This window comes from Drosophila obscura, unplaced genomic scaffold (genome assembly GCF_018151105.1).
Source record: "Drosophila obscura isolate BZ-5 IFL unplaced genomic scaffold, ASM1815110v1 contig_25, whole genome shotgun sequence".
In the NCBI taxonomy this organism is placed as follows: Eukaryota; Metazoa; Arthropoda; class Insecta; order Diptera; family Drosophilidae; genus Drosophila; species Drosophila obscura.
This window is the reverse complement of record NW_024542812.1, coordinates 2,929,920-2,955,633: the sequence shown is the minus strand read 5'-3', so window position 1 is coordinate 2,955,633 and position 25,714 is coordinate 2,929,920. Positions and strand designations below refer to the sequence as shown.

Below are 25,714 nucleotides of genomic sequence, written 5' to 3'. Positions count from 1 at the left end.
ACGGACAGCAAGCATGAATGTATTGTGTACGTGTAACACTCAAAAATATATGATTGTATCACTAACCATACAGTACTGTATGGTTAGTGATTGTATGCATACAATAATTTTTAGCTGCCGAAACCGACTTTGCTTGAGATTTCAGTTTACGTAAATGTGTGTGTGCCATGTATTCACACATACTGTGCTTGTGTGTGGGCTCTACAATTTTTGGCCGTTTGAATTGGTTTTTCGTTTTGTTTTGAGGGCTGATGTGATGTAGCGACCTGAGCTGACATGCCGCAACATAAATGAGGAATGGGCAGAGTGGGTGGGGGTGGGAAACAAATACAATATATAAAACTAAAGGATGTTATCTCTGCTCATATCTCCTAAACTAATATTATCTTGAAAATTAGATTCGCTAAAGCTCTGGAAAATGTTCTACTCTATGTGTACATTTATTTTATTCAAAGCGTTCATAAAATATTTTTTAATTTTGCCACCTCTTTTCGCCTGAGTCCCCAATGTAAATGCACACAGTACAAACAAATAACAACTTTAACTTTTAAAGTTTAAAACCAAAATCGACCTATTCAGGGCCGGATCCTTCTTTTTTCATTTGAAAAAAAACCGGTCATTCCCAGAGTTGAACGCGGTCGGCCCCAGAACCGAAGACCTGGGAACGTACGCTGCAAACTCAGCTGCGCCCCTTTCGTTGTATGAACTGGCACATTTATATACTGTATGGTTAGTGGTTAGGATAAAGCATGAAATAAATACAAATAAAAAACTGGCACATCTATATACTGTATGGTTAGTGGGTTAGTGAAATCACCTTTAATTAATAATACTGCTTAAAAAATATACCAAAAGTATAACCAACAGTATTTTACATTTTTTTACGTACGGTCACACCGAAATTAGGTCACATGATATTCACCTGACCAGTTTCTGTATTTGATGAGAAAATTCTGAACTTTGGCAAAAATAACGTACCAAAAGACGGCAAAATGAAAATCTGTGGTCCAAAATTATCCCTTTGTGGTTTGATTATCTCCGTTTGGGGAATTGTTCAACTGGTGAGTACGTTGGTTCTCTAGCTGATTAATGTATGTGGTTGTTGTCACACTTGAAAGTCACAAGGTTTCAGTTTTTAGTCTCATGATATTTTTAATCTAATAAATATTAAAATTACTTCTCTTTTAGGTACTGATGGGGCTCTTTTTCTATATCAATAGTGTGGCCCTTATTGAGGATTTGCCCTTAGGAGAGGAGTTCCATACTCTGGATGAATTTTATGCAGCTGCGAATAGAGCGTACAATCAGGTTAGTTTATATCACGGGATAAAATGGTCTGCTTGACTTTAACATGACCAGAGCGTTATATACACAGTGTGTATTACACACATACACACATATGTATTTACATAGCCTTGAACGATTTTTTTGAGTGTCGTACATATGCATGTACGTATGTATGTACATAACGCACAAAAATATTTCGGTGCAACCAGTTGTTTTTTGTTGTTGTAGTAACAGGTATTTCTTTATTTTTCAGAACGCCTACAACTGCTGGATCGCAGCATGCATTTACGTGTTAACATTGTTGCTCTCTGCGCAACAATTCTACATGAATAGCAGAGTAACTGCCAATTAATTATTTCAATTTTAGATTTCCAGCTGGTTCTTGTAGTCAGTTGTCGATTTATAATGTACTGGTGTATTCATCAAAGATGCACTAAAAAATAGTATTGAAATGTTCAGTTGAAGATATTTGTTAAACCCTTAATTATTGTATAATTGTATAATATTCCCTTACGTGATGTCGTTGAAGTATAATTTGGGTCATATGTTGTAATCTTTACACTAAACACCACAGATATACAGTATGCACATGTAATACAATTGTTTTTGTTCATGAAATACATTCCGTCTTGGTTAAATTACTTCCAAATATTTGCAGTAAAGAGTTGGCCTACAAAGGTGTCGCTACCTCTTTGGACAAATGACTTTATTCTTTAACTTTAATGGATACAATGCAATGCCTTGGACACAGATTTTGTTCAACATATGACATCCCTTTTTAGTTAAAATGTTTATGGAATAATATATATAAATACACTTTTATTTGTATCCTGTTGTGATATCTGGATAGGAAAGTTTTGACGTAGGTTATGTTAGGTTAAGGAGGTTGTCGGGATCGCTGTCCTCTTCCCTTGTGAGACACTATGTCAGCAATTGTCCCATCCGGATGCCCTTATAAAGTTTGCGATCCTTCTGCGATCCTTTTGTGGGGACGATATTGTTTCCATTTAAGATGGATGCTTGATCGATGTGCTGTGACACCCATTGGTCGTAGTCTCTCAGACGAGATAGCATTTAGCGCGTCATTTGGTGTGGTGTGTAGAGTATGTGATGCTTAGGCCGGAAGTACGTTGTACCTTGCCCAGTTTTTTAGTGACCACACTGCGACCCCGTAGAGTAGTATTGGTCTAACTATTGCTAGGTACATCCATTGGACTATGCTTGGGTTCATGCCCCACTTCAATCCAATGGCCTTTTTGCAAGTGTAGAGGGGTATCGCGGCCTTCTTCCCTCTATCTTTGATGTTCAGGTTCCAGCTAAGCTTCTTGTCAATTACCAACCCTTAATAACAGGCAACGTCGCTGAAGGAGAGCCTGCATCCGTTTAGTATTGGAGGGTTGAGAGGCGGGACTTTGTATTTGGTTGTGATCAACACAAGTTCCGTTTTAATTCCCACTCCGCGTGACTTTGTCCATTCTGACAGTCGCGCGAGCTTTGCGGTCATTAGATCGAAAAGTCTTTGAGGGAATTTTCCCGAGAGATGATGGCAACGTCGTCCGCGAATGCCACCACTTTGTAGGAAAACGCTTCTCGGTTAAATTGTGTCTGGAAGATACAGTCAAAAGGTGACTGTCACCCATGAAGCGAGGAACTGTCTGAGTTGTCGAGAAGAGTCAGTTATGGCTATCGACAATACACTACAAAAGTTTTGGTCACTAGAAGAATTGACATCTTCTAAAAAGTCTTTATCTCCTGAATACAAGTTATGTGAGGAGCATTATAGAAAGACTACTCAAATCTTGCTTTCATGTCGGTTTGAAGTAAGTAAATGTACTTGGAATTCATGGAAGAGTACCTCTCCTTAGGTCATATGTCGCCGACTGACAATACTGTTCCTTCTGCTCCACACTACGTAATTCCACATCAGTGTGTCCTTCGGCCCCAAAGTACGTTCACCAAGCTTCGCGTCGTGTTCGTTGCGTCTTCGAAAACGTCCTCTCAGGTGGCCTTGAATGACATTCTGATGTAATGACATTCTGCCGATGTAAAAAAGATGTATCGCCAAGTAATGGTGAATGAAGCGGATAGGCAGTTTCAGTTGATAGTATGGAGAAGAGACCCATCTGAGTCCTTAAGAATATACCAGCTTAACACTGTAACATATGGGACTGGACCTGCCCCATTTTTGGCTATTCAGTCTGCAAAGCTCTCATTCCCAAAGGCTGCTAAAGTTATCGGGTCTGACTTTTATGTCGATGATATGTTGACTGGTGCTGGTTGCGTGGAGGAGTTAAAGACAATTAAGTCTGACGTGGCACAGGTTCTTCAAACCGCAGGGTTTGAGCTAACAAAGTGATTCTCGAACTCACCTGAGGTCACAGCATCCTAGAGCACCGGAATCCGAGTCAACCAAGGCATTAGGAATATCGTGGCTACCGCACGAAAACGTCTTTCGGTTTCAAATTGACAGTTCTGTCATGGGTCTCCGACCCACAAAACGGAACATATTATCGGTGACATCAAAGCTGTTTGAACCCCTTGGTTTGTTAAGCCCCTTGGTAATCAAGGGAAAGATCCTAATGCAGGAGCTGTGCATTAACAAACTAGATTGGGATGAGTCAATTCCAATGAATCTGGAAACAGCTTGGAACTTTCTAAAAGAATCCTTGGGTCAGCTGGAGAAGATTGCCATACCTCGCTTTGTGCATACTGATCCCATGTCACCGATTCAAATACATGCCTTCGCCTCCATGAGAGCTTATGGAGCATACACCTGTATCCGTAGTAAGACTGCAGAAGGTTTCAAGGTCTCGTTGTTGACTGCAAAGTCGAAAGTAGCGCCGCTCAAGACGTATGTTCGTTTACGTGTTCCGCTTCATCCGAAAATGCAAAGAAAAAAATCTTAAATTTGAAGTCACTCCGTCTACTCTAACGTAGTAATACGATGAGGCTTTTCACAAAATTGTCGAGCTAGGGCGTCCGGAGGGAAAACGAGTATCATTTGGATAGATATCGAAAGGGTTCTAGAGGCAACAGGTTAGGCCCCAGTCTTTAGCGATCCCTTTTATCAATGAAGAAAAGTGGGCTTGGTGCTCATTTTTTGGTCTTTTGCGAGTGGGGGGGCGGGAATGAATACAGTTAGCGTTGATATCACATAGACAATGCCAAGTTTCCGCTAGCTGTTGTTGACAAAACGCTCGCAGTTTGTGCAGACCTATGTTCGCTATCTGCATCAAACGAATTTTCATGTCGGCCCACAAGCACTTGTGGCATCCTCCTTGACCCAGCGTGTTTTGATAGTAAACGCTCAGGAGGTCTGCAGGGCGATGGTCAGGTCGTGCATTCGCTGCTTTGAATGCAAGCCTCGACTCCCGCCTTCCTGCCACCTCGGGCTCCGCACATGAGCGATGCAAGTGGCACCAGGAGCAGCCCAACGTCGAGGAAGGCGACCTCGTCATCGTCGCGGAGGACAACCTTCCGCAACAACAGTGACTCCTCGGAAGGGTCGTCGCAACCAACGCCGGACAGGACGGAAAGGTCAGGGTGGAGGAGGCCAACCCATAAGTTGGCGCTTCTGCCGATGGGTTGAAGCCCCACAAGCCTTCAACGGGGCCGGTGTCGCGTTGCGTCACGGCGCTACGTTTTATATTTGGATAAATTTTGAAGTCTAGTGTAAGATAGATTAGGGCGAAGCGGGAGCGCAAGAAAGCTCTCTCTCGCTCTTGGCGAATTCGCCCCACTTCGCCGCCCTAGATAAGTTAGGCTTAAGAAGATGTTATAACATGGAAGAAAAGAAGCCGTTAAATATCATTAAATTCGAGCGCACGTCCCTTTTTTAGTCTCCCTTCTTTTCGTCGAAATATACATTAAAAATTTGCAGCCACCAAACTCGGTTTTTGTTGAATTTAATTTAGAACGAGAAGGAACGTGTGAGTCGCTTCTAAAGACGCGACTCTACTTATACCCGTACTCAGTCAGTATATACATTTTTGAACATATGATTTTTTAGAATTTTAGCATTAAAAAAAAAAAATTTTACATTTTAAATTTTTTTGCTACATCTGTTATCTACATCTACATATATTATGTATATTCTACATCTAACATGTAGTTTGTGTATGTTCCATTTAGACTCTACATCTGCTCCGCTAGGGGTTGCTCGCGCACTGAACGCGGCAGAGTGTGCGAGCGAGAAGGAAAATGAGTTGCTGGTCGTTGGCAGAAGGGGGCAGGAGAAGCAACTGAAAATTAATTTCGTCATTCTGGCTATAATTATGATCCGATCTGATTCAGATTCAGCTGTCTGGTAGATATGGGCATTCTCTACGATACTGCGTTTTTAGTTTTATCGTATCTTTAAAAATGTGCCTGCCACAGATTTTCGTTCTTTGTGGGGGCGGAAGGGGGCGGGGCGAAATTTTGAAATACACTTGTAGCAGTGGGATATCACATGAGTCTGGAAACCAAATTTGGTTGCCCTAGCTCTTATAGTCTCTGAGATCTAGGCGCTCAACAAGACAGACAGACGGACAGACAGACATGGCTTTATACTTTATATCCTTTTTTGAGTACGGGTATAAAAAATCTTAGAAAACTAATCGTTCTGGGTTTATTTTTAATTTTTATTAACCCAAAAAATGTGTGTCCCGAGCGAATAGGTCTAACATTTAATTTAAAACTAGATGGGTAAGCTTGTGGCAGGGGTAGGTTATAGGACTTTGCTAATTGACTAGCTGGAAAAATAAAGATGGCCTTATTTGAAATGCCTGCAGTCAGATCGAGAGAACTATATGCGTCAAGCTGGCTGTCCAGTTGAGCTGGGAGCAGCGCTGCGGCAGAATTTATCGAAAATTTTACTTTGCGGATACAATTTGATGGCTTGGTGTCTGTGTTCTGCTGTAAAATATCATTGTGTGTCAAGTAGTGCCTCAGTTGTTCTACTAAAAGCCATTAGACGTGTCTAGAGAAGTTTACGAACAATAATGTTTCATTTTGTCTCTAGTGCTCTCCCTCCTCTCTACGCAGAAAAATTGTCTAAGTCTAATGTCATATGGCTAGTAACAACTAAAAATTAATTTGTTCCTTCTGGCTATAATATAAATGCAGCGATAAATTTCTATCTTCATCTTACCTATAAGAAAATATGTATGTCTGGCAATGGTTAGGCGAGTGTCTAGACTCTAGACTGACTCCCAGGTATCCACACACCTTGCACTGCTCCAACAATTCTACATAAATCATAAGCTCTTTTTGTTGTAATAAATGAAACTTGCACCCGATAAGCAGTAAATACACGCCTGGTTGATAACGTAGCTAATATTCAACTCTTTTATTTATATTATCTGTTTAGTTAGCATACGTTTGACAGCCCTAGAAAGACCTACTTCATACAACAATACTATCAGCACTTTCGGATGAGCGGATGGCTTCTACTCCAATGCAATGAAGAATCGAAACGGATGTAAGGGCTCGATGTACTTGTTGTCGTTTCAGTCATATTCTTTAAGAGTACAATTATTCGCCGTCGCGTTTGTCTCCGTTCCAATTGTCTATGTTGATTTCGTAAATTTTGTATATCTTATGGTTGAGATTCGCGCAATTGCGACATGCCCAACCGCATATTGTCGTTATATTCTGGAATTCGCCCTTTTATTTCTTTTGTATTAATTTGCATGTTTGTTGCATTAATTGTTTGTCGGTGCAACTGGACCCCCTTGCTTCTTGCTGGCATTTTTCACTGCAACACATACACAAATTAGTAAAGTATTTACAGTAATGTATTAGTAATGTATATGCTAGGCACGATGGTGGGTCTGATTTCCCAAATCCTTTGATGGGGCACTGCAGCCAAATGTTGAGATCTTCTATAGAGTATATGGTTTTCACAAGATATTACATATGTCTTCCGATGTTTCCTACTCCGTTTCAAGGAAACTACTGAAGTCTTTTTCTACCATTCTCAATTTCTTGAGGTGATATCTAAGGTGACAGTGCCCTGTGAGATATCACCTACTAGACGCTATAAATCTGCACTGGTGTCGATTGAACAATTCTACGAGAAGTCTGCGGAGTACAAACACAAGGATTTACAAAACTTCAGCAAACGCGTTTCAAACTAGATAAACATCTTAGAAAAAGGTTCCTCTTCCACAGGTAAAACATGAGAGGTAGGGATGTGTGTTACGTTGTCGCACTACGCTTATTTGATCATTAACAAGTTCCCTCTTTTTTAAATACGTCAAAAAAGGGATTCGAATCCATACAATTACGACCAGTGTGCAGCGGTGCTAACGGTACGCAGTTATATACTTTTAGAATGCACCTTTCGTGTATGGTGCCCTCAGTATGCTGAGTTTGCTGTTTTTATTGGTAGTTTTCGGTATTGGTTTTTTTGTTTTTGTATATGAGCACTGGGTAATACAATTATTTGTAAGAGGCTTTCAATTTACACTTTGTATAGAGATTTAGCGCTCGCAGAATATGTTGTCGATCTGATGACCACGCTTTAAAGCTTAATACTATGAAAACTGCTATTAAAAGTAAATGATTTTACAGAACTTATTGATATAGTATTAAGTCATGGTGTCGAGTTATGCCTCAAAATATAATTTTTATAATAGTTAAAGAAAATTGATTTACTTAAAATTGCTTAAAAACCTTTACAAAGTCAATGACAAACGAGAAGGAACGTGTGAGTCGCTTCTGGGGACGTGACTCTACTTATACCCGTACTCAGTCAGTAAATACATTTTTAAGCTTATGATTTTTTAGAATTTTAAAATTAACAAAAAAAATTTTGAATTTTACATTTTTTGCTACATCTGTTATCTACATATACATCTGCAATGTATATTTTACATCTAACATGTAGATTATAGATGTACCATTCATATTCTACATCTCCTCCGCTAGGGGTTGCTCGCGCACTGAACGCGGCAGAGTGTGCGAGCGAGAAAGAGAATGAGTCTCTGGCAACTGAAAAGCAACTGAAAATTAATTTCTTCATTTTGGCTATAATTATGATCCGATCTGATCCAGATTCAGCAGTCTGGTAGATATGGTTATTCTCTACGACACTGCGTTTTAAGTTTTATCGTATCTTTAAAATTTTGCCTGCCAGAGATTTTCGTCCTTTGTGGGGGCGGAAGGGGGCGGGGCGAAATTTTGAAATACACTTGTAGCAGTGTGATGTCACATGAGTCTGGAAACCAAATTTGGTTATCCTAACTCTTAAAGTCTCTGAAATCCAGGCGCTCAACAAGACGGACGGACGGACGGACAGACAGACATGGCTATATCGACTCGGCTATTGATGCTGATCAAGAATATATATACTTTATGGGGTCGGAAACGTTTCCTTCTCTGCGTTACACACATCCACTTATACCACAAATCTAATATACCCCTTAACTCTTTTTTGAGTACGGGTATAAAAATAAGATTAATTCAATGGATATTTAGATGGCTGTCAGTCAGAACAAAAGGTAAATAAATATAGTTTTAATTGATTGCAGATTTTGATTCATTAACAACGACATTGTATGCTATTGTTTTGCTAAAAAAAAAAATAGAATGTATTACAAAGTAAAACGAGAAGGAACGTGTGAGTCGCTTCTGGGGACGCGACTCTACTTATACCCGTACTCAGTCAGTAAATACAATTTTAAGCTTATGATTTTTTAAAATTTAAAATTAAAAAACAAAATTTAATTTTACATTTTTTTGCTACATCTGTTATCTACATCTACATATACAATGTATATTATACATCTAACATGTAGATTGTCATGTACAATTAGATTCTACATCTCCTCCGCTAGGGGTTGCTCGTGCACTGAACGCGGCAGAGTGTGCGAGCGAGAAGGAAAATGAGTTGCGTTGTCGTTTGCAGGAGGGGGGCAGGGTAAGCAACTGAAAATTAATTTCTTCATTCTCGCTATAATTATGATCCGATCTGATTCAGATTCGGCAGTCTGGTAGATATGGTCATTCTCTACGATACTGCGTTTTAAGTTTTATCGTATCTTTAAAATTTTGCCTGCCAGAGATTTTCGTCCTTTGTGGGGGCGGAAGGTGGCGGGGCGAAATTTTGAAATACACTTGTAGCAGTGTGATATCACATGAGTCTGGAAACAAAATTTGGTTGCCCTAGCTCTTATAGTCTCTGAAATCCAGGCGCTCAACAGGACGGACGCACAGCAGGCGACTCGGCTATTGATGCTGATCAAGAATATATATACTTTATGGGGTCGGAAACGTTTCCTTCTCTGCGTTACACACATCCACTTTTTTAGTACGGGTATCAAATAAGATTAATTCCCCTTTTAACTCTTTTTTGAGTTATGGGGCGCGGACAGGTATACTAATTTTTTAATTAAAATACAAATTTATTTTTTACATATATCAACCAAAATTTCAATATTCCGAAAAGTTTATATTTATTTGCTTAAGTAATTTTTTATTTTGGTTTGTAATGGTCTTAAGTAATAAGACTATAGAGCTTAAAATTATACTATTCGAATTGGCTCAAACAAAATCAATTTAATCTTGTCCTTTTGCACATAGACATTTTGAACTGATATAAATACATCTGTATCTATTATATGTATATATACTAGTTCCGTTACATTTTACGAAAATTATAAATAGGCGGCACCAAAATATTTGGAGGTTCTGTCAGAGTGGTGGAATGATATTAGGTGTGTTTTTCGTACAACTACAAAAAATTGTTGCGTGCCGCAAAAGCAACCATTTTTGCATCTATAGAAGACGATGAATTTGATTTTGGCTAATCAAGATGACTTATAGGCATTGTGCTAGTAGATAAAAATAACAAATTATCTAAAATTTATTCGTTCCTGATTGCGACTCGATGATCGTGAAGATTTTCGATTGATTGATTCCAGATACGCGGCTGGGGTCCAGCCTTCTGAAGTGGCATCTGTGAATGAGCAAACATGAATATTAAAAATATGACTAAAGTTGCAATACAATTTTTTAAAATAAGTAATAAATTAGTTGGTTGGTACATGCGTTAAATTTGAACATTTACCTAAGATTCGCACATACCACCAGCCGGCACAGCCCACTTTAAGCAGCTCGACAGTTTCACCTTCACGCATCGAAACTTCCGAGTGTCCCATAGCAGTATAGTCAGCCAGGGCAATGAATTTACTGCCCTGTATTAAAATGCACGCGAAGTGTTAGTATGAAAGAATCAATATTTTTAAATCGTTATTCATTCCAAATGGAATGAGGTAAGTATTAAAGCTTTCATAATTTTTAGTGCGCTATACATATAACTGTACGTTTGTAAATTTATGTACATGGCAAGGCGCTACAAATAATGCTAATAAATTAAACAATCCTTTAATAAGATATGAATTTCTTCCCGGGGGTTCTTCACTAGCATGTGGACACAGACGATATAATCCTATAAATATGTATGTATATACAGATGCGATCTGTATTAAGACTGTAAAGAGAAGTATAATGCCAGGAACATTTTTTATGTGGTGACTTTAGTAATGGACCTAAAAGCTTCGACGAAATTTGAAAAAATACCCGTATTAGATATACATACAGTTGTGTTCAATGAAATAGTAGTGCCGCACCTCATCCCTTTCAAAACTCTTTTTGAGACACTTCCAGTTATCCAAATTGAACAAATGATTCCTTTTTAAATAGACTGGACGGTTACCATTAGAAAACCGAAGAAATATCAATACATTTGAATTCCATTTTCTTGTTTTACATGATATAAGCCGAATACCCATGAAATTTGCTGTTCTATGAAATAGTAGTGTTTTTTTAGAACATTGAAAAAAACAACGAATCTCAAATAAAAACATATATTTCATGTTTTTCATGTTTCCTGAGCTTTAATATTTAGTTTTTAATCAATTTGGTTTTCATTTCGAACTTGCACCGGCCGAACATGGGTCATTAATCTCTTGCCAACGCTTCAATAGGATTTGAGCCAATAATCCATGAACCACTTGCTAAAACTTGGCTCTGGTTCACGGATTTGCAGTTGCAATAATGTATTTGGTATTCCCCCGCCAGAAAGTACTAGCTTATATGAGCTGGGCCCCATAAGGCTCAGCCTAGCATGCCCAATGCTATATTTTTCATGATTTTAGGTGGTAATCGGATTTTTGTGAATGCCAAACATATTCTTTCGAATCTATCTTACCAAATAAAACAACTTTACTATCATCAGTAAAAAATATTTTTGTCACTGTGACACAGGCCAATTCACATCAGTTTTTCCAAACTGAAGTCGTGCACCCATGTACTCTCAGACCCAAACGCAGAGTTTTCTGGGACTTCTTGCATTCAAATAATGTGAAATAAACCGTCTACAAACTGTCACATAACTGACAGAGCAATTAAAATTTTTTTTCATAATTTTTGAGGATATTGATGGCCTGGTCTTGCCTTCGACCATCGCCGACCATCCTCTAAAAAATATGTTTTTCGAATACAAAATCGATTTTCAGTCTACTTCTTATAGTTAATTAATTAAACACAATAGTGAGAGTGCATACAACTTAGTTTTCAATCCCATTATACCTCCTGCCTTAAGTTTTTAGTCTAAATCTGAGGTCTCCTCTTCAGGACCGAGCAATGATTTCTTCAACGCTTCAAAATCAAAAGTACCGCTATGTACAAAACTTTCTTTCATCAAATTATTTGATAACCAAATTGAGCTTAAGGGTGGTGACTTATTTAAATTAATTTGTTTGTTTTTTCATTTTTTACAATAATATTTACCCAGCACTACTATTTCATTAAACAGCAGATATCATGGGTAGTTGTCTAAAGTCATGAAAAACAAGAAGATGGAATGCAAATGAAACGGGGTTTCTTCAAGCTTCTAATGCTTACATTCCAGGCTTTCCATAAAGGTATCACTTGTTCCATTTGAACGACTAGAAATATCTCAAAAAGAGTTTTGAAAGCAGTGAGGTGCGGCACTACTATTTCATTGAACACAACTGTATGTACATATGTAGCTGTCGTGCATGGTAGTAATATTTCTCACAGAATATACTACCGCAAAAACTAAATACTCAAACCAACTATTTATCTATGGATGTATAATCATTTTAGTTTACAACATTTCACAAAAGTCCACGTGCATATCATTATCAAGACAGGAATTAATCTTCCTATATATTTCAAAAACAGTTTAAGAGCGGTTAAAGCCAATAAAAATAATTTATAAAATATTGTTGATTTTTCGGTTATTCTTTAATTTGGTTATTGATTTTAAAGACAGGCATATTCACGATGAGCTTACATAGGTTTCGGTAATACTATATTTGAGCAATTTAATACTTATGGCTGCGATGTAAGTTCTAGCGGTCAATCCATACAATTTCTAGCATCTTGTACTTATGCGCTACGCATATTTGATGTCAAATTTCGATTATAATTGCTTTTTATATTACAGTTTATTGGTCAAATGAAACATAGAAAATTGAATTTGATTTGCTGTATCCTGTAACTGAGGCCCGACTGGATGGATCATCTGTATGTTTTGTCACCCACTGTGTACCACTTAATGATATATTTCAGATTTTGCGCAGTTTACGAGCACATTTTTGGTTTTTATTATATGTTTTGTTCATGAAAATAAAGAAAAAACCCAAACATATCTCATTGAGTGAACGATATTTTTGTAAATATAATTGAATTTTATTAAAATATTTTAATTTGTTAGTAATCCCGATGAAATTTTAAAGCCAAGCAGTCGAACTTATCACACATGTTCTCCTGATATGTTATTTTAGAAGAATAGAAGGAGTTGTTTCATAGATCGCTAAGATTTACAACATTTGTAGACTATTGTAACCTACCACATAATCAAATTAAATCCTATAAATATTATAAATATGTTCTAGAGTCCGGTGGCAATGCTGGTGTTTGTTGGTTTCACATATTGAACGAGAGGGAACGTTCGAGTCGCTTCTAGTGACGCGACTCTACTTATACCCGTACTCAGTCAGTATATACAGTATAAAAAGTGTAAAGTTGCAACACCAGCATTGCCAGAATTCTTTGAATTTTGTTGTTTTTTTATACCCGTACTCAAAAAAGAGTTAAGGGGTATATTAGATTTGTGGTAAAAGTGGATGTCCGTCCGTCCGTCTTGATGAGCGCCTGGATCTCAGAGACTATAAAAGCTGGAGCAACCAAATTTTGTTTCCAGACTCATGTGATATCACACTGGTTCAAGTGTATTTCAAAATTTCGCCCCGCCCCCTTCCGCCTCCATAAAGGACGAAAATCTGTGGCAGGCACATTTTTAAAGATACGATAAAACTGAAAGCGCAGTATCGTAGAGAATGCGCATATCTACCAGATTGCCGAATCTGAATCAGATCGGATCATAATTATAGCCAGAATGAAGAAATTAATTTTCAGTTGCTTCGCCCGCCCCGCCTCCCAGCGACCACGCTACTCATTCTCTTTCTCGCTCGCACACTCTGCCGCGTTCAGTGCGCGAGCAACCCCTAGCGGAGGAGATGTATAATCTAAATGGTACATGTACAATCTACATGTTAGAGTAGAAGATACATTGCAGATGTAGATAACAGATGTAGCAAAAAAATGTAAAATGTAAACTTTTTTTTGTTTTAATTCTAAAATTCTAAAAAATCATAAGCCCAAAAATGTATATACTGACTGAGTACGGGTATAAGTAAAGTCGCGTCCCCAGAAGCAACTCACACGTTCCTTCTCGTTTTTTATTTCATATAAAGTATCTAAGATTACTTTACAATTCATTTAACCTATTAGGCATGTAAATCATTTGCTAATAAGACTCATACTTGGTTTTTTGACTGCGACGTGCGACGTCAGTGTTTTTCTGTACAGTGCAAATTATACACGCTTCTAATATGCAAATATGTATGTATATTCTTGATGAAGATGACAAGCCGAGTTGATCGAATCAAACTTAATAGAATTAACGCTCTCTTAATGAAAAATTGTCATCACTCCTAAAAGAGGACAATTTTTTCGGATTTGAAAAAGATTGGTCCAATAAAAATAAGTTAATTGCCCATCTAGCGAAAAATAGTTGTATCCTAGATTTGTAAGCATGTGTATTCTGGTATTTTGTAGATTGAAAAACGAAAATTATTATTAATATCTAGGTCCACTCACCGGCGTGCTATTATCTTCGACCAGAGATAATTCGTCCTCGCTGTTGGAGCAGTCTGAGCTCCATCCACAAACTTCATGTTGCTCCTTGTCCGCAGCGCCACTATGAGAGTTGATAGACGCAGCTCCAGCATTATCATCGCTGCTGCAGTTCGAGTTTCGGTTGGAAGACTCTGAACCGGCATCAAAGCTTATCGTGTTCGCTAGAATAATGTTAGGGGTGTCCCATGAAGTCGTTTGCCTGAGGCCACGGTGGTTAAGGCTGTACTGCTTAATTTTTTCGCCTTTTAATTCTTCTAGCTGATTGAGTAAAACACGCTTGATCTCTGCCACCCACTTGTTCTTTAAATCGACCGTCGCTGCTTGCAGAGTATGTACCTCCTGTCGACCCTGAAGCCAAACTTCAAAACGTTTTGTATCGCCTCGCACAGATTCGGTCAACCCGATTAGAGACATCTGACAATGGTAAGTAAGTTGGTATGTATTAAATAAGATATGATTTGTCTCGATGAATTGGCCAGTTTCAATGAGACTCACCTTTACGTGGTGCTTGAACTGGTAGGTACTTTTGTTATGACCCGGCTTTGAGGTTTGCTTACAGAACAACATGGATTTCTGGTAAAGAAATATGTGTCGCTGCTGTGGCTTGATGCGAAGACGAATGTCCTTTTTTGACTCTGTCCAAACTTGGAATGAATCCTGAAGAAGTAGTTCGCCCTGTTGCGATAGATCGGTCTGTGAAAATTACAAAAGAGATCATTAGGGAAAGAAAATAAAATGAAAGAAGTTCATTACCGGGAAGCCCGTTATAGCCACTTGATGCATGGAATCGTTGACGCACTTGAGTACGATCAACATGCAATCTAGCGCCTTCTGAAGCTCCTTGGTGCAGCTGCCACTGTCGCTGAAGCGAAGCAAGTCTTTCAAAAGAAGTTGGTACTTGGTGATCCTTTGTACTGGCTTTAGCAAATACGCAGCTAGCGGGAGCTTATGACCCAGTCGCATTTGGCACTCTTGTAGAAATAGGTGCGTGTCCACAAGGGTTTCGCGCAGCCGCTCCGATCGTGGGATGTTTTGACAATAAAATGAATACAGCCGATAAAAAGTATCTCGCTAGAGAAATTTAAAAGAATTTAAGTTTTAGGAAGATCTATAAACACTCTGATTAGCATCACTTACCCGCTGAACGAAGCAAAGCGCCACAAGTTCAGTGGTTGAAATACAGTTTTCCAGATCTTTAAGAAAAATATCGTTGTGGAAGGTATAGAGTTCGTGTAGGTTGCCAAACAAGATATCCTCTTTCCCATTCAGGCTCGGGGGGGCAAGATGCAAAAGATCTTCCGATTTAATTCGATCATAATAGCCCTAAATAAAAGCACAAAAAAGAAAAGGGCAATTTTCAAACAACATCGCGGCAATTCACATAAAAATAATGAAATGCATTACATCCACATAGTCAATATTACTGAAAACGGAATACTCCTTGCTGCCCTTGATGAACTGTCCAAATTTTTGCTCCACATACTGTGCAACATTGCCATAGCCTTGTGCTGTGACAAATTCCTTGAGAACCCGCTCATACTTGGATGGCTTATAGTGAGAATGGTGTATCTTGGAAAGTAAGCAAGCATCGTTTTTCATGAAGCTTTCTTGAAAAAAGTCATGACAAAATTTAAGTATCTCGTCGTAGTCTCTGCGTACGTTGGATTGTTCGTCGTTGCTTTTCTTATCCTGTGAATTTGGGCTACTTTCCAGGGGAGTTAAATGGTTTGTTTCCAGGTTAAGTCGACATTTGTGGCACATGTGACTGTCCATGTGGTTGGGTGCCAGCAGGGCCTTGGGAGTTGACAACACTTTTTCTGTGTTCAACAAGCTGAGCGAGCTCTGTGCACGTGCCACCGACGAGGATACGGACAAAAAACTTTTTTGTTCACTATCTTCGAGATAGGCCAATATGTCAGAGTAGTTCTTACGTTGAAGATACTCCCTGAACTCAGTATCGTTTTCAATTTCAGAATATGTGTTTGACTCTAAATAGTCCTTAACTAGTAGGTATTCCAGCGATTCGTCACAACTGGACAACTCAATCAGCTCTTTGAAAACGGTGCGGCGTTCGTCCTTTAAACGTTGAAGGCTATTGCTTGGTGTTAGACCACCAGGATCAGGCTCCACTTCCGTATCTCTGTCGGAAAATGCCATGTCATCGCACTTCTTTAGTTTGTTGAAGATACTAATAGTAGATTTTCCATTTAGTACGTTACGCGTGGCGAAGTTGCAGAAATTCATGCCGAAAACGTAGCTCCCGTCATGCCCAACAATGGTAGGAGCAAGGTGGGGCCGAAAATCGCTAGGACGATAGCAGACGGACCCATTCGACGGCTGAGAATCAAAAAGGGAGCCTTGAAAAGAGAGGGGAGAGGCACGAGAGATTTTCGGGTCTCCCATCGAAAAGTTAAGTTGCCTGCTCATGGAGTTCCCCAATTTAAAATTGAAGCGACTGACAATATTGTTTGCTGCATTTTGTACCCGTCGCAATTGAAGGGAGTATTGCCCACCCGAAGACTTTGGCTTTGAAGCTTTATTAAGATCGTATCCGCCATATCGCATATTGGTATTTAAAATTTGAGATGAGATCAACCGTCGCGTACAAGAGCTAAACACAGAATGACTGAACTGCAGTACCGCTCTTGTACATATGCATTAGATGTTCTTGAGGATTATTAACGTAATGAACTTAATGCACTAATTACAACCACAAGCATTCATGCATGGCTCGTGCCTTAAGATAATGGGGCTTTAAAAAATTCTGCTTCGGCTCCAGTTCGCTGACCACTTTTGAGATATAAACATCTGGAATTAAGTCTTGGTGCAACACGGTTGGTTGCGCGTTCTGCCCGCGGAAACCCGCCTCGAGTGTCTAAAATTTGTTTTAATCAAACGACTTTTTGTAGGCACCTACCTAGAATACCTACAAAAATAATATAAAAAAACGATACTATTGATGTTTTCCTACCTTTAGAATTGAACTCATTTCGTTTACGTAGATGCGTTCCGTCTCTAAAAGCTCCGTTAGCACATGACCACGTTTAAGGCGTCGGGCATCCAAGTCCTACAATACAAAATTAAATTAAATTTTTACGAATGTGAGCACCAAACAATACTTTTCCTTTGGTCTGTCTTGCGGCTCAATATAAGGTGCACTTTGCATTTGTCTATTTTGAATTACTAACCTGTTGATTTTGTAGGTGCTCGACGCTGTCTGGGTTCGAGTTGCTGGTTAACGATATCCCCGAATCCGTTACAACATCAATAGATGTAGGCCTTAACTCATGGATACCATCAGTCTGTAAATCAACAAAAAATTTCACTCCAATTGGTTAGTAAATTGAAGATTACTTGAAATCCAAGGTAAAGGAATATATAAAGAACGCTAAACTACCATACCATCGAATTTCAACTAAGCCTACATTCCCAACTCCTACCACATTTTAAAGGATCCAAAAACTATTTTCAAATTATCCATCATTCTTGAACGCTTCTATTGGGAATTATGATCTTAACCCGATGCCTTGCACTTGTCGCATAATCTCAATTACCAGCGCTTTCCCTGGAATTTTGAGAGCTAAGTTCCTGAAAGACGGAGGGCGACATGTTTCTATCGGCTCGGATGTTGATGGTAATCAACGTTTCAGCGCTACAAAAATTTAAATCTTAACACGAGTCACCGGTGGACATAAGTCGCAATCGTCTGCTCGATTTTCAGACCAACATATAGATAATAGGAGGACCGGAGGCTATTGTATGCTTCATACAAGAGCTGTCTAGCTTTGCCATTTCAACAGAAAGCAGACTTCCAAACTTCTCAAACTACAATCGCTAATTTATCTGGGAAAACGGTTCTTTGTGTTTAACCACCTTAGCATGTCCGAAGCAACTTTCGTTGGACTTTCGTGGCATAGCATAGTCATGCCAACAACGTCAAAGGGCTACATTTCGAATATAACTGTAATAGTTATTGGCAGTGCTAGGTTATGAAGCTAACCAATGTCTGGTCGTCTTTAGGGAAATATGATTTGTTGTAGAAACGAGTCTACCACGATTCAATGCATTATTGACTTCTACGCTCGCAATTAAAACGACTACAATTGATCGGCAATATAGGCCAAAATATGTTATACATACTCGTATGTATACGTATATACGAAAGTTGTACAAATAAACAAAATATGTCTATGTTTTCATATCGAAATTGGTTTTTAAGGGTATGCAAGGTTCGATGAATTTTAAAATATGACGCTTTCATTGTGCTTTGTGAGCATAGCGCGAACTTGCTCACATTTAAAAGAAGTGTGGAATTAGGGGCATGAAAACTAGAGTACGGCGCTTCATGGCTACCCGAATATGTGCTTCGTTTGAGCAACGATATCGTTATTCGTGGCCACGATAGACTGAAATCGCTTAGAAAGTAGTATTAAATGTTTAATGACTTTGTACAAGAGAGGGGGAACCTCAGTCTGAGCCGGTAAAATGTTTTTAATATTGAGTAGACCACTGAGTGAATGGTAGCCGAAGCAGTTCGAAGATTTCTGTAACTATGTTTTTATAACTGTTTAAATTCAAACCAAAGAATGGAATTGGAACCTGATTTTCTAATCTGTGCTGCCTATGCCTTTTGAGCATGGGAAGTTATATTTGTAAGCAGCTTTCAGGGCGAGTACAGCTACACAAGAGTTTTAGCTTCCAAAACAGATTTCCAGTTTTTTTTGCATAAAATAGGGTCACTGAATATCAACAACATTTCTTTGTGGGTTCTTGTACCGTTAGCTCAGTTCTACCTGTGGGATTGTAAACTAACACAAAAGCAGCTCTGATCTGATCTGAACGCACGCTGTTTCGCGTTCAAGTATTGGAAATGCACAAAAAATAGAGAAAGTGAAAGGCCAAGCGGAATTTTACGTGTTGGTGATGATGCGAAGACGATTTCATGGAGCCACACACATAACGTAACCTTAGGCATGTGGTTACTAGCAAATATAGAGAGTCGCATGGACGTAACGATCAAAGTAAGCATTAAGAAACTATGATCCCAGCTATTTGCTGTCCACTAGTGAAAAAGAGATGCAAATGGTAGTGATGCAAAAGCGAATTTTCAATCGTTTTCAATTCAACAGAATTTAGTACATAGGAATATGCTTTCTTTATTCTGCGAGTAACAAACACTCGATCGCGTTGATTTTGAATACATTGGGAGCGTTAACATGTTGGCAACATACCTATTCAGTCAAAGCGAAGTTCTATATCTTTAAAATTGCAGATACGCAGATACTACAGGATATGCATCACAAAAGCTCATATTCATACAGTCTGCGAGATCCAAACAGGCGGGGACATGCACGAATGCGATATGGCCTTGTAATCTACGAACACCTGGCATGAATAGACCTAGTTTTCCGTATGATCTATGGGAAAATTCAGCAGGCAAGCGGAAGCATAAAGCTTTATGCCCAGCGCAACTTCCGCCTTATTAGACACAATAATTATTAGGTCTGCATACATAGTACCATATTCGCTTCCTACCTTAAGCAGTAATTTTTTGTTTCGTATGAGCTCTTTGGCAGTGTGTGCCAGTTGGCCCTCGCGCCAAGTTTTCATGTACGCTATGTCTGTGCTGAAATCCCCATCGTAGTAGGAGCAGTCATCCTCGTCGCAGCTGGATATGCTGCAGCAACAGCTAGCCGCAACGTCCGTCGAAGATTCGTTGTATGCATTGTTCCAGAAAACACCGCCGACTGCATTGCAGCAGTCATTCAAAAGGAAGTTCGCTGATTTGGAGTGATTGCATTGGCAACAATCGTGTTCTGAGTCACACTGTGAGCTAATGTCAAAATAGCATTCCTCACCGCAGCCGGAGGAAGACGTTGAGATGCTTGATGACAGGGCTACAGAATGACTTCTGGGAGTTTCCTTAAACTTATCACTATCGCTGCTGCAGTTTACAATCATTTTCAAGTTGTCCATTTTGATCGGTTCGAAAAATGATTGATTCAAAAAGCCGGCAGCTTTTGAAAACGTCTGAGACTCGGTTTCTATGTAGTCATCATAGGGATCTAGGCTGGACTCCCGGACCCAACTGTCGTCGATAGATACGATTGTGGACTTAGTGTCCGCTAGCTTTACAACAAGACCGTTTATGTTTCGTTCTTTTTCAATATTACATTGCTTTGCATGTACTGTAGCAGCTTTCAGCAGCTCATTGGTAGTGGCCTTGGTGAGATTCTTCTTGGCAAAGTTTTGGACATCGTTGTGATCAGCAGGCGACTTCATCTGACTGGGCGGCAGTTGTTTGATCGTATTCTTTGATCTGGCTTTGCTTTTCAAGACCCTTTTTGCAGCCCACACACTCTTTATTCTGGCGGATATTCGTCTGTTTAGTCCGTTCATGGCTATTGTCATTAGAGAAAGATACACCAGAGTCAGAGCAGCTCTCAAAAGAAAAACGCTTCTCTCCATTAACGGTTATATTATTTGGACCCCCATCATGCCGGGAGAGCGAACAGTGCGCAAAGCTGCATGTTGAAAGTTCAGAATTGTTGTTCGAAACCTGTAATTTGTTGCCACTCTGGGGTTTTTTAGCCTCTATGTGGTTAACGACAAGTAGTGGCTGTCGCTTCTTTCGAATGTGAACACGCTCCAACTTGACTTTTTGCTGAATGCGTGGAGACTCCTTCTCTTCAACCAATATTGAACTGCTCCCACTGTCGACTTCGGTTTTCTGAAACATCCATTTTGGTGCAGTCTGATTTACATCGTGATTCGTCAACGTGTTCGATATTTGGGGCCGCGATTTTAGACGAGAATCGCACTCTCTGTTTTCGATGCGCGCGATACGATCTGCCCGTGATTTGACGCCTCCAGCCACGCGCTGTAAGTCGCGTTTATTCCTGAGGTAGTTCCAGCTCTGCGATTTCTTACAATCATCTACGATAGTATTGACCTCTGTGCTGTCAGAGTGCGAGTCAGCACATGAGCAACAATGCGACAGAGCACATTCTGATTCATTCGGCAGAGTTGTCTGAGTATTTTTCTGAGTATGGACCCTAGGCGGAGATGTGCGCTTGTGGCCTGGTTTCAAGAGTAGCTGCCACGACTCTATTGTAGGTGGTGGTAGAGAGGGCTTTGGGTCCGGCACGCTCTTAGGTGATAAGCAGTACGATCGTCCAGACAGGCTCATCTGAGCTTCGGTACTTAATTGAGGCGGTTGTCTGCGATATCCACCAAATCGAGCGGGATTGTTCATCCGGAGAGCCTGTGGGGACTCATTCGACTTGTGCATTATAGCCCGCTTGCACTGATGCACATAGTTAACCTTTAGTAACTCCATTTTAGGTATTTCGGCGATGCCACTGTTAGACATTCGTGAGTCAATCGTGCTGTCCTGCCCGCATATTTCGCCGGCAAACGGCTTTGGCGGTAAGGAAAAAGGCAATTTGCCAATGGGCATTTTTATCGAACACTTTTCAAAAATAATACTTTTAGTTGTTGCCTGCTCACAGGGGATGTATATTGCACAGTATGTACATAATCATTAACACAAACTCCAGACGAGTATATTTATTTTATAAAACTTCACTACACATCTGAAACTCTTTAGACTGTTCAGTGAACACATGATAATGTAGTTGTGTTGCGCTGTTTTTATTATGATTATCAATAGATTCTTTTGTGATTACGGATTACGGACTCTGGAGACTACAGTCGCGCTCGAACATACTTGAGCTAACTTTAGGACTTTTGCAAAAATACAAGTCATAATAAATATACATATTAGGGCCACTGTCACTCAAAAGCTGTTTTTTCGCTGATCTATATCCGTTCTTTTTTTTTGTTCACCGCGATTTTGTTGATTTATGTTCGTAAGTAGGTTTTCTTTTATTTTCTTGCGAAAATATCAGTATGTATAGTTTTGTAGGATTAATCAACTACTTTCGTTGTCCGCGGCCCGAAAAAGATTGATGCAGAAAAATCCACAGTGCTTCCATTCCACTGTCTCACCCGACGGCCACGCCATGTTATGTTGCTGGTAAACCGGTTTCAGTAATAGCTATTTTTGAGTATGGACGTTTTTAAACCCTATTTATTATAAAATTATGTTTTCCAAGCTGCTTCTCAATAAATATTGTTGAAATCCATTTAATACGAGAATGCGACAGTTTGAAATTCCAGCCGAATTTCAACTGAGGTAGAATTTTAGTTGCCACAGAAGATTCAGCACATCAGCACAATTTAATATCGAAACCTATAGTAGAAACTCCAGTAGATTTGTCATTCAGCGTATGGAACCGTTTTGAGCTACCAAATTGCCACCTAGATTTTTTAGTAAATTAAATATTTTCGGAATTTTTAATTTTAAGAATATTATTTTGAAATGCTACAACTCTGTTGAGTCACCAATGGATTTTTTGGGGGATTTGGAAAACCTCTTGAGTCAAAAACTATAGAGTTTTCAGTGACATTTTATTATCATTGGGCCCCCGAGATGACAAACATCTCACGAATATGCTTTTTTTCCCAAGGGTATTCATAATGTTGCTTATCGTTGGCAACAACTATCGTCCACATGTTGCTGGGATCGTATGACCTTCGGGTTTGAAGAGAACTGCAGCGAGTTTGATGCAACATGTTGTGAGTAATCAAGTTCGTGAGTTGAGTTCGCTTATAAAAAGTAATATCGTCGAATCATAGACTAGACTGGACATTCTTTGACTTTTGGACAATACAAGATACACACCACAAAACAATACTTACAAATTAAAGTTCAAGTTCTACATTGGTATATACTTCCCAAAAATACACATAATAAACACACAAACAACTGCTTTCATATTACTCTTGAATTAAAAGTAAACATAAGTTACCTCAGCTCTATAAATATCGAAAAGACTAAATTCAACCCATCGAGAATTTTACCCACTGTACCACGGCTAACCGTTTCTTGGCCGTAATCTCCCTCGATTCTTGCTCTTTCCAGTTCATTTTGCCACCTGCCACCTTGCTTTGATATTAAGTGACGGCTCGACCCCGTCGGCTACATAATTAACTATATATATATGTATAATATATGTATATAGCTTTAAAGCTGAGAATGAGATTTCAAGATAATAAAGACAAAAAAATAAGATGGACTTGTTAATAGCTAGAGTTTAAAAGATTTCCTTCTTATTGTGTTTAAGCCCATATTGAATGTTTTAGTAAAAAATATATCCTTTAAAGAGTATATTTTCATGAACAAACGTCTCAAGGTCTTAAAAAAGGAATGCAATAATATAACACAAATAGCAGCAGCAGCAGCAGCGTACACTGGAAAATATAGTCCAAAAGAAAGTTCAATTGAAAGAGAAACTTCGTCAAAAACAATGAAACTGAAAAAATCATATTTTCATTAATTAAATTAAACAAAACGCGACAAGAGAAATTACCGCGTAACAAACATGCGTGTATAAAGTTGTATGTGAGGCAAGTCTGCGGGAATTCAGCCTCACAAAATTAAGTTTTTGATTTTATCGTCTACACAAACCCAACCTTTGCCGCATGTGAATTGTTTGGGGAGTGACACCAAAGCCCCGACGAAAGACTTAAAGCGGAAAACCTAATGCGGCATTGCAACTGCTTCGATCCGAGAGTCCAAAGCATCAACTGACTGTGCTTCAATTGGTACCTTCGTAAGCCTATTCCAGATCCAATTAAAAAGGCGTTACACTTTCTCTCATTTTTGACAAATATCACAACAAATAAGTACTAGTACTAGCTTAAAATGTGAGAACTATGACATGGTGATGGGAAATCAGTTTTAAAGTGTGGAAAAATGGAGTTCAAAGTACGTACACATGGGAATGCTCATCGAATGCTCAAAAAATTTTTTTCTTCAGAATATAACTCAAACAATCTTTCATAATTTTCTCATAGCTCTGTAAGATTTTAAACACATTTTTCACATCGTATATATATATATATTTAGATATAAAGCTAGTATCGAAATTGAGAACGCAGACGTGTGTGCAGGATAATGGTCGCACCTAGTTGGAAAGATATTGTTTAGATTAATTGGTAGTCAAACTTTCATGGTAGTTTTAAGTTACATATGTATCTCTTTACGAACTTTCACTGAGCTGTATGCAGCAAAACTTTACACTTGCTATTTAAATAATCGATCTGAACCTCGAACTTTCTGTATCTTTCTTCAAGTTCTCTGATTATACTACTTGACAAAATTTAAATTTTCATGTACGCTTCGAATCAAACCAACTTTTTCTGATAGATTTAGTGCATTATATCTGGTTGTAATAACTTTGCCATTCTGAAAAGCTGATAAGTGCAGCTATGAAATGTACCTGAACACTTTGTGAACACAGAGTTTCGTCCGTTGTGGGGGCGGAAGGCGGCAGGGAAAAATTTTGAAATACACTTGTAGCAGTGTGATATCACATGAGTCTGGAAACAAAATTTGGTTTCTCTAGCCCTTAGAATATCTGAGATCTAGGCGCTCATCAGGACGGACAGACATACATTAATCAGTTTTGTACGTCTTAATTTTAGCAGTCTGTATCATACCCTATCCCCTGAAATATCCCTTAAAATTATAGCCTCATTACTTATTTTTATACCCGTACTCAAAAAGAGTTAAGGGGAATATTGTATTTGTGGTAAAAGTGGATGTGTGCAACGCAGAGAAGGAAATGTTTCTTACCCCATAAAGTATATATATTCTTGATCAGCATCAATAGCCGAGTCGATATAGCCATGTCCATCTGTCCGGCTTTATGAGCGCCTAGATCTCAGAGACTATAAGAGCTACGGCAATCAAATTTGGTTTCCAGACTCATGTGATACCACACTGCTACAGGTGTATTTAAAAATTTTCCCGCCCCTTTCCGCCCCCAGAAAGGACGAAAATCTGTGGCAGCCACAATTTTAAAGATACGATAACTAAAAACGCAGTATCGTAGAGAATGGCCATATCTACCAGATTGCCGAATCTGAATCAGATCGGATCATAATTATAGCCAGAATGAAGAAATTAATTTTCATTTGCTTCCCCCGCCTCCTCCAGCAAGAGACCCGCAACCCATTCTCTTTCTCGCTCGCACACTCTGCTTCGTAATGTACGCGAGCGGCCTCTAGCGGAGATGATGTAGAATCTAAATGGTACATGTAGAATATACATGTTAGATGTAGAATATACATTGTAGATGTGGAT

General features: G+C 39.0%; 2 protein-coding genes across 10 annotated transcripts in view; one reads left to right on the top strand and one right to left on the bottom strand.

The window, feature by feature from the left end:
• Window positions 1–887: 887 nt before the first annotated feature.
• On the top strand, window positions 888–1,925 carry LOC111081919 (ribonuclease kappa). The gene is made up of 3 exons (XM_022378080.2): window positions 888–1,061; window positions 1,189–1,308; window positions 1,541–1,925. The coding sequence occupies exons 1-3, from the start codon at window positions 993–995 to the stop codon at window positions 1,637–1,639; spliced, it is 288 nt and encodes a 95-aa protein (XP_022233772.1). The 5' UTR covers window positions 888–992; the 3' UTR covers window positions 1,640–1,925.
• Window positions 1,926–9,697: 7,772 nt separating this feature from the next.
• LOC111071441 (guanine nucleotide exchange factor DBS) overlaps window positions 9,698–25,714 on the bottom strand; it is a 37,951-nt gene continuing 21,934 nt past the window's right edge. For 5 of the 9 annotated variants that reach the window (XM_022362776.2, XM_022362777.2, XM_041594393.1 and 2 more), the window contains exons 11-18: window positions 17,691–17,804; window positions 17,474–17,569; window positions 15,640–15,825; window positions 15,256–15,573; window positions 14,998–15,195; window positions 14,464–14,916; window positions 10,340–10,466; window positions 9,700–10,228 (exon numbers count right to left, since the gene is read on the bottom strand). In XM_022362776.2, the coding sequence (XP_022218468.2) occupies window positions 10,125–10,228; window positions 10,340–10,466; window positions 14,464–14,916; window positions 14,998–15,195; window positions 15,256–15,573; window positions 15,640–15,825; window positions 17,474–17,569; window positions 17,691–17,804 (1,596 nt within the window). In that variant the 3' untranslated portion in view covers window positions 9,700–10,124. Of the gene's footprint in view, window positions 10,229–10,339; window positions 10,467–12,267; window positions 12,843–14,463; window positions 14,917–14,997; window positions 15,196–15,255; window positions 15,574–15,639; window positions 15,826–17,473; window positions 17,570–17,690; window positions 17,805–20,037; window positions 22,418–25,714 lie in introns of those variants that run through there. The other 4 variants (XM_041594394.1, XM_022362784.2, XM_022362779.2 and 1 more) reach the window with 4 other exon arrangements.

Coding starts and splice junctions, on each gene's coding strand:
- LOC111081919 (XM_022378080.2), top strand. CDS start 993: ATGAAAATCTGTGGTCCAAAATTATCCCTTTGTGGTTTGATTATCTCC. Junction 1,062..1,188: donor TTTGGGGAATTGTTCAACTG/GTGAGTACGTTG, acceptor CTTCTCTTTTAG/GTACTGATGGGGCTCTTTTT. Junction 1,309..1,540: donor CGAATAGAGCGTACAATCAG/GTTAGTTTATAT, acceptor TTTATTTTTCAG/AACGCCTACAACTGCTGGAT.